General features: G+C 39.7%; 1 protein-coding gene across 2 annotated transcripts in view; it reads right to left on the bottom strand.

Moving 5' to 3' along the window:
* TSPAN13 (tetraspanin 13) overlaps positions 1 to 14,783 on the bottom strand; it is a 30,629-nt gene extending 15,846 nt beyond the window's left edge. Inside the window, exon 1 of one of the 2 annotated variants that reach the window (XM_026506957.4) lies at positions 14,517 to 14,783. In XM_026506957.4, the coding sequence (XP_026362742.1) occupies positions 14,517 to 14,579 (63 nt within the window). In that variant the 5' untranslated portion in view covers positions 14,580 to 14,783. The remainder of the gene's footprint in view (positions 1 to 14,516) is intronic. The other variant, XM_057304287.1, reaches the window with a different exon arrangement.
* Between the last annotated feature and the right edge of the window lie 542 nt (positions 14,784 to 15,325).

Raw genomic sequence — 15,325 nt, 5'->3', positions numbered from 1 at the left:
TAGGACCTTCATGGAGAAAATTGTGAAATTAATTGATGAACATGAAAAACTGCTTTAAATGAAGAGATCTAACAAGTTCATGGGTGGAAACACTATTTATAATAAAGCATCAATTCACCTCCAATTTAGTCTACAAATTCAATGGATTTCTAGCCAAAGTCTCAATCAGGTTTTTTAGGGTGGAACTCGATACAATGATCCATTAATTTCTATGGAAGAATGAATGTCCCCTGTTGCCAAAGGGCTAGGAACATTTTTAAGGTTAAATAGAGAGGCTGTGTCTGCTCCACTCTTTCTCAGCCCAGCTGCACTCTCACCGCACCATATGTAAGAAACGCTCTTAGTAGCAAATCAACCTTTGTCAGCGCCTTCAACTCACCGTTCCAGACCTCTCTTTCTCATGCTTTCACCATGCTCTGCAAAACCTGGGCCTGACTCTACATCTTTTAGACAGGTTTTATTTTTTTTAATTATTAAAATTAAACATACAAATAAAACTAAAAAGCTAAGGAAGTTAAAAATCGAAACAAATATCATAACTTGTTGTAATGACTCAAAAATTAAAACCAAGTACCTGACACAGATCTAAATAAGCCACCAGTGTAGGCTTGGAGGGAGATGGAATTCCAAATCAGTAGGAAGAGTGGAGGCTTTAATTAATAGCCCTGGGTGTTTTGAAAAAGAATAGTAGCAGTCCCTACCTCACAGCATAGATTTAAACCCTAAATATAAAAGCAAAACTTAAACATTTAGGAAAAAAAAAAATAGAGGAAAACGTTTTGACTTTGTAGTTAAAGAAAAACTTTTTAAACAAAACCCCGCAAAATCAAGTATCATACTAATGTAGGGCTTACTATGTGTAAAGAAGCATTCTAAGTGCTTTCCATTCACTAACTAATTTCATCTTCTCAATAATCCTTAGAGTTAGGTAGTACTACTGCCTCATTTTCCAGATGGGGAAAGTCATGCACAGAGATGTTAAGTAACTTCCCCAAGATTACACAGCAAGGAGGGGACAGAACTGGGATACGAACCCAGGCTTTACAGCTACAGATTCTGTGTTCTTACCTATCACACTATACACCACATTAAAATTTTAAAATTCTACACAATAAAAATCATCAGACGAATGTAGGATAAACCTAGAACTAGAAGGTATTTGCAGCACATATATATATCAAAGAATACCTACAAATCAATTTAAAAGGACAAAAAAGCACACAGTAAAGCAGCCAAAGGTAGTTAAGAGGCAATTCGCCAAAGAAGAATCCAAAAGGCAATCAATACCTGAAAGATGTTAAATCTCATTATATATCAGGAAAACAAAAACCACAACAATGGGATATCCTCTCACATGCACCAGACTGGCACAAATTAAGCCTGACGACACGAAGGAGGTGGAGAACCTAGAACTCATTCAAGACAAAGTGTAAATTTTTGCAGCCATTTTTTAAGAGAGAGAATCTCAAGCAGGCTCCACACCCAGCACAGAACCTGACACAGGGCTCCACCTCACGAATCTGAGATCAGAGTCGGACGCGTAACTGACTCAGCCATCCAGGTGCCCCACAAAAAGTCACCTTATATTCTTTGCGGTTGACTAATAGGTCAAATAGTCATAAGTATATACACATGCCTGGAAATGACAGATGTTGATTTTAGGACAGTGACGACTTTTGAGTGGGGATAAATGGAAACGGGGATGGAATGGGCCTTTAGCTGTATAACACCTAACTTCTAAAAAACAGGCAGATGTGGCAAAAACACTGGCATCCATGGAATCACCCTGTTGGGTTCCCAAGAGTCTACCATAGTATCTTCTCTGCACATGAAATATTTCCTAATTAAAACCAGCCTTGAAAATTTAACAGCCCCTTTCTTACCATGGCACCAATTCTAAATTCTCCTGCTTTGCTTTCCTCTGTCAACTGGTCCAACTTTCCTCATCTAGCCTTTGCTTCCACTATTCCCCAAACACAGCCACATAAATCAAGATATTCTCATTCATCTCTCTAATATTTCAAATTAATTTTCATCTGTGCATCTTCAAGGACTGTCCACATTCTCTCCTGCGATGGGCTCCCAGTTAGAAAAATGGAAGGCTTTCGAATGAAGGGGGTATACACTTGAGTGCAGTAGCCAATGATTTGTTGTATCTCCACTTGTTTACAACAGAAAACAAAGCCCTGGACTGATCACACTTGGATGGCCTTATGTGTGAAAAAGACACCACCCTGTCTCTCCTTCTTGCACCCAATTCCCAAGCACAGGCATGTTGGCACACCCACAAATACACATTCTCATTTGTAAGGTGGAAGAGAACATAGAGTTAACTATCCAATCCCAAACAAATTCTGCAGTTATAACTACAACAGTAAAAGTGTCCAAACATCAACTTATTTGGGCTAGTCAATTTTCTGATAAACTCCCAAAATATGTTAGGTTTTTTAAACAAAATAATCGAAAACAACATAAATGTTATGTTCTGTGTGGCAAATGCTTCTGACACGTTGCGACACAAAGCCCTCAAGTATTCATAATTTTTAAAATTAGAAATAGCACCCAAAGGTTTATGATATGCCTCTAATTAAATTTGCCCATCAGAGTTGAACTTTTACTGTAAAGAAGCCCTTTAAAGATAGTAATGAAACTATTTATTTCTGAGTAGTGGTAATTATATGTTATGGTTGGTTTGTAATTTTGAAGAGAATGGGGCTATATGAAGTCTTCCAAACTAGTGATCTAAAAATTATTGATTCCAATAAAATTAATTCTAACTGTATAATTAAAAAGCCTACGTTTGTCACTAGAACTTGGTAGACAAAGGAACTGCAAGAATCCTTTGTTCAATAATAACAACAGTTTCCTATGAGACCAATTGTAATAGAAAGTAAATTTAGACCTATGACAAATAGTTTCCTTCCCTTGGGAGACAGAATACTGATAAAAACAGATTATGGATCTGTTAACTCATTGATAGCAATGTTTTTATGAGCAGGAAGCACCAACCTTTCCTGTTTTCTCTTTAAAACAAAGAGAAGTGTATCGCATAAAGAGAGCTTCTAAAAAGAGAGATTAGAAGAGCTATAATGGAAAAGACACACCAAAGCAAGATTAGAAGAGTCTCTACGACTGGTGTTACTTCCCAAAGTTCTGAAAGGGGAGGTGCTGGGAGAAGCCACAGTTCATACGGCGATGGACCCTGAGGAAGACGCTAGTGGAAGGGTCACGGCAATTCTCAACTAGGGCTCACAAGACAGTGCAAATTCACAGAACACCAAGGCACAATGCTACCTGGCCAGTGATCTATTCCCTTCCATCTTATAGGTGAAAGAGTCACAAAACTACCTGCCCAAGGACAGAGAGGCAGAACTGTGGCAAACTTTCTGCTTAGTGCGTTTTTTTTCCTTCCCTGTGGAGCCATATCATAGTGCATAGCATTATAGTTAAATAATTTTTAACACTGAGATATAATACTAGCAACGTTATAATGCATAAGATAGCATTCTTGCTTTGTCACCAGATCCTTATGGGTCTGCATAGCATCTCTTTAACTTACTCCCTAGGAGAGCTGGCTGCATCACAGCCATGCATAAAAAGAACAGTGAAGTCTTCTAGTCATATGACTTTTCCATTTGTCAACTACCGAATTCATTTTGTGCTTTTCACTTTCCTTTAACCCAACCCAGGGATGTTGTCACATACACTTACATTCACACGGAAGTGCCCAGTGCACTGCCCAGAATAAGGGAGCAAGAATGAAAAGTGTTTATCTTCAACATCACTCTAGTACATAAAATTGTTCAAAACTAATAAGCATGCGTGCACGTGTACACTTGTGGATACATGTAACGCCATTACAGAACAAAAGAAAAAATACGTTGTGCATAACGATCTTTATAATCTAGCTTAAGTGTGTCTTGAAATATTAAACTACTACACTAAGCTTTTCAAATGATGAAGTTGCTAGGATATTCTAGAATGAGGAATAGAAGAATCAAATTCCTGCCCAGAAGAGGAATGACTTCTATTACAGATGTATTTTGCCTTTACCACCCAGCACCTGCATCTCTTGTAAACCTCTGAATCACGGTGCTTCACAAGTCCCATCTGACCACTACCAGCAGTAGAGACACACAACATAGGCCTATCAACCACGGGTGCTCATCCTCCTATCCACAGTGATTGGTCCATGGGATGGGTCCATAAACCAATGGTGTCAATCAGTTCTTCCATTCCATAATAAAAGGATATTGAAAGAAAAACAAATGGGTTCCTCTGGCATACCAAGCTATAAGAACAATTAACATTGATTCTGCCAGGGGCCGTTTTGGCACATGGAAAGATCTATCTTCAAAAAGAAACTAAGCAGTGTCAAGCTGAGCTGAGAAGTAGATAAAAGGAGCAAGAGAGTTCTGACCTTTTCTGAGCCCCTTGATCCAGCCATACTTGACAATCCAACTATTTGGATGTCCCAATTCTACCTATGCTTTCGAGAGTTTGTGCTCTCTCAAAAACATATTCTTTTAAGCTCATCTATAACCCATAAAGAATTCTGGTTAATACAAGCTTCGTCTTCCAAGTGTTTATCATAAATCTTTTAATACCTTCCAACATGCAGAGACTTTGTCTACCTTCACAATTGAGACCACTTTCCCTACCTAGACTAACGCTAAGTCCTTCACCTTGAACGTAAGCTTTTAAAAAATATGAGCACTCCCTTTTAGCTGAAAAGACCTCCTGGAAACTTCACTCTGAGGATAAACCAAGAAGGGAAATCAATGACCCAGACAAATGCCCTACATGATCTCCTGTCTGCAAACACCCTGTCTAGACTTAGCAAATTTAACTCCAGCCTACACTGCACCACAGAGCAGGTCAATGGTTGCTTGCAGATTGGAAGCAGGGGTTGTGCAGCAGGAGGCAGGGATTACAAGGATAAGCAAACTATGGGGGGCAATAGATATGTTCAAGGTCTTGAATGTGGCAATGGGGCTAGGGGTTTATGCATATATCAAAACTTACTAAATTTCTACTGTATGTGCAGTTTATGGTATGTAAATAATGGCTCAATAAAACTATTTCAACAAAAGACACATCTTTCCAAGGAAAAGCATTTTACAGTCTCCTCCTCCTTCGGGAATGGAACAAATCATAATGCCTAGAGTTGCCAATGCAATTTGGTGAAAAGAAAGAAAGTTATGTGCCCAGAATGATAGAGCAGGAAAACAATGATGACTGGGACCTTGATAAGATTCTTGAATCATGCCCGTGCTCTGGACTACCTACATCTGGACATTTACCTACATGAAAATAATAAAGCTTACTATTTAAAGCAGCAGTAGCTGGGTTTCTATTACCTAGGGCTGGACTCTACTCCTAATATGGTGGTCTTTCGTCTTTTTCTAAAGCCAGGAAGATCTGGTCATTCCCAGGCTGGTGATCTGTTGTCTCTAATCTTAGAATAAAGTCCAAATCCCAGGTTAAAAAATCCAAGGATGTGAGGAGCCTGGATTATTGCTGGAGGTAATTCATTAGCCACTATTCCCCACCTCCAGCCATACTTCAAATTCTTCTAACGAACCCTCTATACTTTAAGTGCCATATAAGCAAGGCACATGCTTCTCTGATATTCCTAGCACCTGGCTAAGTGCCTGGTACAGAAGAGATACTCAAAATACACTGCTGAATGAAAGAGCTCATGAAATTGCTCATTATGCTTTAAGGACAGGGAAATGCTTCTTCCCTAACTAATATAATATTTGGGGGAAAGAAATTCAGCCCAATGATGTTCCAGATTATTCTTTCTCTATATAACCTATAAAAACGATTTTCATTCTTTCATCAAATATCCACCACATTTCAAAGCAAGATGCAAAGAGAAACTTGAATTATTCCTAAAATATTTCTCATTACTTCAACATTTTTTTTTAGCATCTGAATTCTACCAGGGTAAGTGAATTGCTTTGAGGATGAAAGAGGAATATAGAACATTTGAAAAAACTGGATTTGATTTTGTATTAAATTATTCAAAAATATTTTGTCAGCACTAAAATAAGAAAGAAGTTGTGCTAATAGTGGAGGATACGAAATTTAAAACAGGAGTAAGATTCAGAGGGACTATACCACCAAAATGTAGCCCAGCATCCACAGACACATAAAGAAAGCAAAGGCTTCCCTGTACCTGCTTCAGTGTTCATCATGAGCAACTGCACTTGGACACTCAACTCGCCCTCTGAACTTCTGCCTACTGTGGAAAACTGAAGAACAACTCAGCGATGATCAAGCATGTGTTTCTATGATGCCAAATATCTGGACAGAAATTTGAAAACTCTACAAATCATCTAGATATTGCCAAATATCTACATGTTTAATGTTGAAACCAGGACCTCCATTCTTTGTTTCGTTTTCATTCTTCAAAGGATACAAAGAAGCCTCACATGCCTTTGTCACATATTTTCCTTCCTCATGTTCTCCGTGGTGCCAAGCAGATTTTATACTTACCAGGCACAAAACACATATACGTGTTACATAATATCTGCTAAGAAGAAGTTATATAAAAGGATTCAAAAGTAAGGGATCCTGACTTGTCATGTTCCAAGGATAACAGTTCGAGGTGGCACTCACAGCTGCCAACCAAGTGCCAAGTGCACCCCTACCCCTGCCTGCTGTGGGGAGTTCTGGGAGACCAGAAGTGGGGCTACGGGCACAACAGCCCTGCACTGATTTTGTCATTCAATCAACTAAATGTCAACCATGTGCCAGCGTTGTGCTGGGCCGTTGGGAGAGGAAAGTGATGAGGACTCTGTCCATACTGCTGAGGGTCACAGAGCTTGTCCTGTGAAAAGCAAAAGGATAACTGCTCTTTCCAATGACTTCTTTGATCAATTTGAAGACCAAGTCTTAGTTCTCATCTCACTTAACAGCATTTGAGACAGATGTTCAATTCTGCCTCCTTCAAATGACTCGCACTTGGCTTCTAGGATACCAACCTCTACCAGGTTTTCCTCTTACCTTCTCAGGCCCCTTTCCTGGTTCTTCCTTGTCTCCTAAAGCTCTTACTGTAAAGGGGCCTTTGGTTCATTCCACAGATGACTGCACTTCTCCATCTATCTTCAATAACTTGTGGATCTAATGCAGTATCAACCCTAAATCCCATTCTCTATGTTGATGGTTCCCAGGATTTAAACTTCCAGGCTACTCCTTTCCCCTGAACTCCATTATTGTCAGTCTAACTGCTGTGTGATATCTCCATTTGGGTATCTCATTGGCATCACATCTAATACTGAACCCTTTATCTTCCTCCCAAAGCCTTTTCCACCCACAGTCTCCCCATTCCTATTAATAGAAGATCCATCCTGCCAGTTGCTTAGGCTATAAATCATGAGTAATCCATGGCTCCTCTCTTTTTCTCATGCCCCGTTCCAACCCATCAGAAAATTATGTTGGCTCCCCTTTCAAAATACACCCCAAATCAGACTATTTCCCTTACACTGATATCACACTGGTCCAAGCCCTCCATACCTCTTGCCTGAATTACTGCAATAGCCTTACATGTGATCTCACTGCTTCCACTGCGGCTGTCTATAATCCATTCACAATTCAGTCGCCAATCTTTCAAATGAAAAATCAGGCCCAAAGCCACCAACGGCTACCGTTTCATTCTGTATAAAAGTTCTAATCCTTCCAGTGGTCTCAAGGCCCTTCCTCATCTGCATCTCCCACCTTCTGACTCACATCCTACACCACTCCACCCCCTCCTCACTCTGTCCCAGTCAAAATGGACTCATCTCTGTCCCTTGCATAAACCAGGAATGCTCCTCTTCCTCAATCTTTTCAAAGTTCCATCTATATGAAACACTCTTCCCAGATATGTCTTTCATCGCCTTCAAATTTTTGTCCCCATCTTGTCTTCTCAAGCAGCCTAATCCTGGGCATATATTAAATATGGACTTCTCTTCCTCTACCCACCCACAACTTCACCACTCTTCATTCTTCTTGCTCCATTCTTCTCCATTTTCATTTTGCTCACTTTCTTGCCTTTTCATATGATGTATCATTTATTTACTTAGCTGCTTACCATCCACTTCATCCCATAAATGTAAGACCCATGAAAGCAGCACATTTTGGTTTGGTTTGTTTACTGCTCTTGATGTTCAATTAATATTTATTATTGGAATGAATAAAAGAAAACATTATTCGGGCTCATCTTATATTTATATAAGACTAAAAATATATTAGGCCAATAATGTAAAAAGGAGAGAGGGTCTTACATTTATGGGATGAAGTGGATGATAAGTAAATAAGTAAATAAATGATACCTCATATGAAAAGGTAAGAAAGTGAGCAAAATGAAAATGGAGAAAAATGAAGCAAGAAGAATGAAGAGTGGTGAAGTTGTGGGTGGGTAGAGGAAGAGAAGTCCATATTTAATATATGGCCAGGATTAGCCTGCTTGGGAAGACAAGCCCCACACAGGGCCCTATCTCATGACCCTGAGATCATGACCTGAACCAAAATCAAAAGTCGGGTGCTCAACTGACTGAGCCACCCAGGCACCCCTAATATTTAATCATTTTTGTGATTAAATATTATAATCATTTTATCATTTTTATGAAGTTTTCATTAGGTGTGTTTTGCCTGTGGTAAAAAGGGGGCAACTTGTTCTGTAAACTAAATTCAAGGAGTATTTAGAGAGTATAGCCTTTGTGTGTGTGTGTGTGTGTGTGTGTGGTTTTTTTTTTTTTTTTGTCTTTGTTTGTTTGTTTGTTTTTAAAGAAAATGCTACACACTGAAGGATCTAACAAAGAGAAAGCTATGATCTCTGCCAACAACAACAAAAAAATGGTTAATGGTCTAGCTGGAGTAAAAAACCAAACCTACAAAGATACCTATGATATGGAGAGTCGGGATGGTCAATGGCAAAGACAAAGTAAAACAAAATCTTACAATACTGACTTTCAGCCCTCACTGTAATTTAGAATTAGGTAGTAAAAAAATAATCACATGCCTTCCCTTTCTCCCCAGATCTGAATGAATTAGTCTGGAGTGGCACTCAAGTATTAAGATTTCCAAGTAAAAATGTAAGGAAACAATGCCTTTTGACTAAAGAAATAAGAGACTGTATTTGAGTAACTTTACAAAGACAGACCAAGGTATTCTAGGTTGAGGGCAGAGGATCAGCAAAAACAGAAAGGCAACAAAGGGCATTTTGTGTGGGGAATTCTCTGTGGCTAAAAGATGTCAAGGGCTGCAGATGGGAGGGGCAGATGGTGAAAGATCTCAAAGGGCATGCTAAAGAATTTGGATGGATTCTCTAAGAGTTTTCATCTATTATCACAAATGGGTTTGGATCACTCATTTTACAGTGGCAAAATAATTTGGAGTATAAATTCAGATGAAATGTAACACGAACAAAGAGGATCTAAACCTAACTTGCCTTCACCAGTCCTGCAAATGTGTTTGAAGTGATAATGGCCCATTTTTAAACCACTTAAAACTGTATATAAATCAAGCCAGTGAAATATTCAAATCTCACTTTTCGAATATGGGCTGAAATACAATTTTTCCCAAAATGAATTGTTTCTTTCTTTGTAATGCCTCTTATGTCGTTAAACTTTATGAAAGTTAATAACCTCACTTCAAGTGAGAAATGGCATAAATAGCACATTTTTGTTACCATTTTTACATCAAAAGCCGGGAAATTTTACAAACACACTTGGCAAAAAGGCAGACTATAAATATCGGCACAACAGCATCACATGAAAATCTCAGGTTCTGTAAACAGTGAATCATTTTTAAATCAAAATGCAAGAAAATAACCAAGAACCACTTAAATATTTTAAATTCATTCAGTAGTTTGAACGAGAACACAGAAATAACATAAACCTAACCACACATGAAAATATTAAACAAGAATAATCTGAAAAATGATGATTGGAATTCTGAAAAATGACATCAGTGCAATCATTTGAAAGTAACAGCAATGAGTAGATTTTTCTTTGGCTGAAGTACTAGTGTTTCTCATTTATTTTGGAGTTAAGACTGAACAAAATCAAATTTTTCTAGCACTCTAATGACCAGAATGGGACTCAAAAAAAGGTACAGGTAAATCATTCCATATTTTTACTTACTGTACCTCAGTCATTTTTTTCTTACAACTAAAAGATTAATATTACTACTTTGAGGGCATGAACTCCTGCCTCCACAGGGCCTGCTTGAGTCAACACCAGCTAGCGTTAAGTACTAGAAATCCCAATTGCTTCAAAATCTTCATCATAACAAGCAGGTTTGTAATTCAGAAATTTAAAATAAACCTTTTACTCTTGAAGCTGTAACAACTTAATTTTTTTCCTTCTGTAGTGCATCCAAAGCATTTATCCATATTTTTCCATTTTATCCTACAAACTCAAGAAGGAGAATGAAAAATATCACCAGTTTATAAATGGAAAAACTGAAGCTCGAATAAAGTAAGCTGTCTGCCCAAGGTTAAATTCCAAGAAGATGTACAGTTGATATTCAAACTTAAGTTTTCTTCCTGAACCCAATTCTTTCTCTCCCTATAGACTGCAGAGATAAATTTTTTTACCTTTACATATGGTATGTTTTGTCTATTTTAAGACAATCCAGTTTCAGAGATATCAAAATGTAAAGTTTTGTCAATCAGGGTCTGAGAATGGATGTAAATCAGCATAATTTTTGATGCTGTATGGTGATTTTTCCCAAAGCAAGCAAAGGTATAGGGGGGAAAAATTGCAAAAAAAAAAAAAAAAAAAAAATCAATAAAACAAACTTGGAAAGAATTTAGAAGAATGAATACAGAAAAGGAAACAAACTTCTGAAATGACCCTTCTCATTTTAAGATCACAGTCATTTATGTTCTTTACATTCTCAATTAAAAACTATTCATATATATGAATATGTATTATATATAATATTTAATACATATATTAAAAATCAGCAGTGCAACTCCTAGAAGTCTCTTCTCTGCTTAGGAAGCACAAGGACACAAATTATAAATCATCTAAATGTTAACATATTTTAGAATAACATTTATTTCATATTCTTAAAATTCTCCACAAATTATAATTTTAAAAAGTTGTTTGTTACTATTCATCAAAGCATTTTCAATCAAAAGTATTCTAAAATAAACTATTAAACATAAAATAGACCATTTTCCCAAAGCAGTTTTCATTTGCATTTATATCCTAAGCAGTATGAAAAAGATTGACACTATTTCTACGTTTTCCCCAGTTTCGTTATACCTTCTTCACTCCCCCAACTTCTCTAACCCACAAAGATATCCCATCATCCTAAATTTTAAGGCACCTAAAGTCAGTCATTCCCTTATATCACATTTTCCGACTCCATGAATCCCAACTAGATCTTGTTTTCACAGAGTTGGGAGGTATTTGCCTTTGTATGTGTTTATTACTTCCCACAGTTCCCAGCAGAATATACACATTAGGCAAATATTTATTGACTGAATAAAGCTCCTGAGGTCATATGGAGAAAAGACAGTAAATTTAAAAAAAAGAGGCTTCATAAAGCCATATTGATTTTAAAGCCCAGTTTGTTTCACTGATGTCTTCCCAAACTGAGAACAGTGCCTGTCATAAATAAATAAATATTTTTTGAGTAAAGAAACATTCAGTCTCTTTAACTATACTGAAGTTCTGAAGCCAGTCTTTCTCTTTCTTATAACACCATGAAGGTGCGAGGAAGAGAATTCTCTTTCTCCTCTTCCTACCATATCCATAAACAATTTATATTCACTACACTAGTTTATTCAGTACTAGGGATCCTATTGATTAAAAGGACCAAACCATAAATCACAACAAATCAACGGCACCTTTGGCTAGTGATCAGAAGTCCATGACAAGTTTGGGGGATGTTCCTTCCAAGCTATTTTAGGGACATGCTTTCTGGCCTGATCATGAATTTTGCTCTCATCTGAGGCTCATCTGCAGGCCACCTGAGCATGTGGACAGTCTGGCTCATAGAGTCCTAAGTTCCTCAAGAAAATGTTTCAACACAAAAGCAAGCCGTGGCCTTTAACCTGCCACTCCCATATGCAATCCTGGCTTCACTAACACTTCTAGAAATGACCTCAGACTCAATCCTGCAACTCTGTGCACATTTTAGAGGTAGTTACCCTGGTGGGATTGGAACCTATGAAAGGTCCACCTATTTCTACCTTAGAAAGAAATGTCTCCCAAGTCCTCAACTTCAGCCCTGCCCCCAACTACTTCACACTTCTCATCTTAAATTGTTGAGGGAGAGACAAGGGAAGATATGGAATCTAGTGGCTCATTTTCAGCATCTATTTTAGACCTAGTCCAACTTTTACCCTTCATTCACCTCCAATTTAAACTACTGACCTTATTTAAGCTTATTCACAATACATAAGAAGTAGACATTAATTCATCTTAAGAAATATCCTTTTTATATAAAAAGTCTAGGATTTAAAAGGATGCTAACCATTTTATAGCCTTGTGAATTTCTAATTAATTAAGGTTTACTGCATAGCTATTAAAATCAATAGAATACACTTTGAAGGTCAATAAGTTGGATTAGCTATAAAAATCTTAAAATGTTCCTTTAGAATCACCTTTCTCCTTGCTTTCCTGATACACAGAAAACACAACTAGAAGGGACATATTTTGAAAATAACTACACCTGAAAATAACTTGCCTTTTAATATGTATTGCACATTAATCTATATAATTAACTGTAATATATATATATTGCACATTAATTTATATAGACCTCTGAGTCAAGTAAGCCTGCAAAGTAGACCTTCTACTGTAAGCCCACAGTATAAGGCTAAGTGTCTGGTGAACAGATGACTAAATCATGGGGTGGGGGCAAAAGTCAGGGCACAAAATGGTGAATTTGAAGTTCTAAGCAGGCCATCCATGCTAATAAAAGAAAATACCTGGAGAATTGGTCACCGCCTACTTAATAAACAATCAATACCATCAACATGCTTCAGGTGAGACAAAGGTGGATTTTGCTCTGAAACTTGACAGGGCTCTCCAATTCCAAGGAGCTGAATCACCAGGTGTTTTACAATTCCCCTACCCCCCACATCTACTATCAGTGACCATGTTGATTAGATTCCTACTAACTGGCCAGAAAAGCATACTTTATTTCACTGACTTGCCTTCAAAGCTTTGCAAGCATGTTCATATACAAAGGAACAGTGATGGTAAACCGATCCAACCTCGCTCTCCTGTTGGTGACCACAAGGCAGACTCTCCATTCCAAGGATGTAACCTAAGCTTGCACAGATGGCCTAGCTCTCTGCTAATGTAGGGGAGCTGGGTTTGTTTTCAGGGTGGGTGCTGCAAACCGCCAGGTGTTATTTATAGAAGGGAGCAAGACTAGGATGGAGGGATGATGACAGAAGAGGAAGTTTCTTCCACCTGGGAGAGAAGCCTATGGAAAGATCTGGATCCCACAGTCTATGTTCTATTCCTGACTCGCCAACTACCATCTATGTAAACTTATTTAAAAAACTCTTTTCGGTCTGTTATCTGACATATAAAATGTAGACAATGCCCCTTGCCGCGGATGGCTTTCAGAACGAGGAATGTAAAACCTGGATGTAAAACCTGGAATGTGGTAGGCAATCGATAAACGTCAACCTGCTCCCCCATTCTCCTGTTTGCCCAGAATTGTGCCTCAGAAATCATAGAAATAGGCTGCCCCTTAAAACTAAAAGGCCCAAGCTTGTTGGCAAAGAAAGAAATGACTTGGGTGGAGGCTTGCTTATTTACTGGAGGATTTCGCTTAAAATGGAGTTAGGTTATTACTAAGACGGGAGACCCCATGGAAAAAAGCATCCAGTATGAACAAACGGACAAAAAAAAAAAAAAAAAAAAAGAAAGAAAAGAAAAGAAAAAAGAAAAAGAAGAAGAAAGAAAAAAAGAAAAGAAAAAAGACAACCCTTTATGTAAGCACGAAACAAAGTTCGGAAGCTGCGGATATCCTGTGAACCTACTCGGTGACTTCAATTCAAATCACAAGCGCACGTAGAGCTCACCAAGATGCACACTATCCATATGCCGCCTTGTCAGTTTCAGACCACGCTATTTTTGCAAAACTGTCCTCAAACCTGAGGCGGCTCTCCCGCCTCCAAACTCGCCCCAGATGGGTTTGGAAGCCAGGAGGGAGTATCAGAAGGGATAGCGATGGGAAAGTGGGAAGGTCTGGTCAAAAGACTGAAAAACAAGGCGGTGGGTGAGGGGGCGGGGTAGAGCAATGTGGCAGAGACGCGGCCAGTGAGCCAGAAAGACGACGGCTTCACAATGAGGGAAAGGAAGAGACTGCGACAAGCGCCGGCTCCTGGTCTCGGGCGGGCACTGATGGGGAGGCCAGGGGCGCGCAGAGCGTGGGAAGACGGGAAAGGGGTGCGGAATGAAGTCAGAGTCGCTGGTCAGGCAGGAAAACCAAGGAGCAACCGAGCAGGTGCAAAGCCCCCGGGAGGGGAGGAACGGGCTCCGGGTACTCACTGTGTAGAGCAGGTTCAGCGCACACAGGCAGTTCTTGGAACACGCGAAGCCCCCGCAAACCATCTTGGAGCCTGTGGTTCCCGCAACCTCAGGTAAACGTGGCTCGGGCGGAGCCTCCGGGACAGCCTCTTTGTCCTTGCCTCTGGGGCCTGGCCGAAGCCGCGGTGGGGGGCCCTGGGCTGGGGCTGCAGTGCGCTGCGCGCCCGCCGCGACTCGAACCCGCTCTGGAACCTGCGGCTGCCGCAGCTGGAGCCTGAGCCCGAGCCCCTCCCAGGCCCCCCCCCCGCCGCCTCGCCCCGCGCGCTGATTGGCCGCCGGCAGGGAACAAAGGTAGAAATATGCAAATAAATGCGCTCCGCCAGCCGGCAGCCGGGAGGGGCGGGGCGGCCCGGAGGCGAGGGGGAGGGGGCGGAGGCCGTAGGGGACCTAGCTGGAGGCCAGAGCGTTTGACAGCGGCCTCGCTGTCGTTTCCTGGGGAGCAGGTGAGGAGAAGAGGGCGGGGCTCGACGGAGATCCACGCTGGCAGGGAGAAATATGACAGCACCTCTCGGTTCTTGGCCCTGGTGGATGACGTGGCACCATTTTGAATGAGATTTTAAAATTAAGCACCTGGCCTTGTTTGAATGAAGGAATTAGTGGAGAAATAAATTAATGAATGTGAAAGATTTAAAAGGGACAATGAAGTGGGGGAAAATGAAAGGAAGAAAATAAGTGACAGAATGAAAGGAGAATGAAATATCTGCTACTCTTAGAAAATAGGTAAAGTACATGGCCTATAAATGTGACTCCTGTCAGGTCAAATTTATTCT

The sequence above is a fragment of the Ursus arctos genome, unplaced genomic scaffold (genome assembly GCF_023065955.2).
Source record: "Ursus arctos isolate Adak ecotype North America unplaced genomic scaffold, UrsArc2.0 scaffold_3, whole genome shotgun sequence".
Classification (NCBI taxonomy): Eukaryota; Metazoa; Chordata; class Mammalia; order Carnivora; family Ursidae; genus Ursus; species Ursus arctos.
This window is presented reverse-complemented; position numbering and strand designations above follow the sequence as displayed.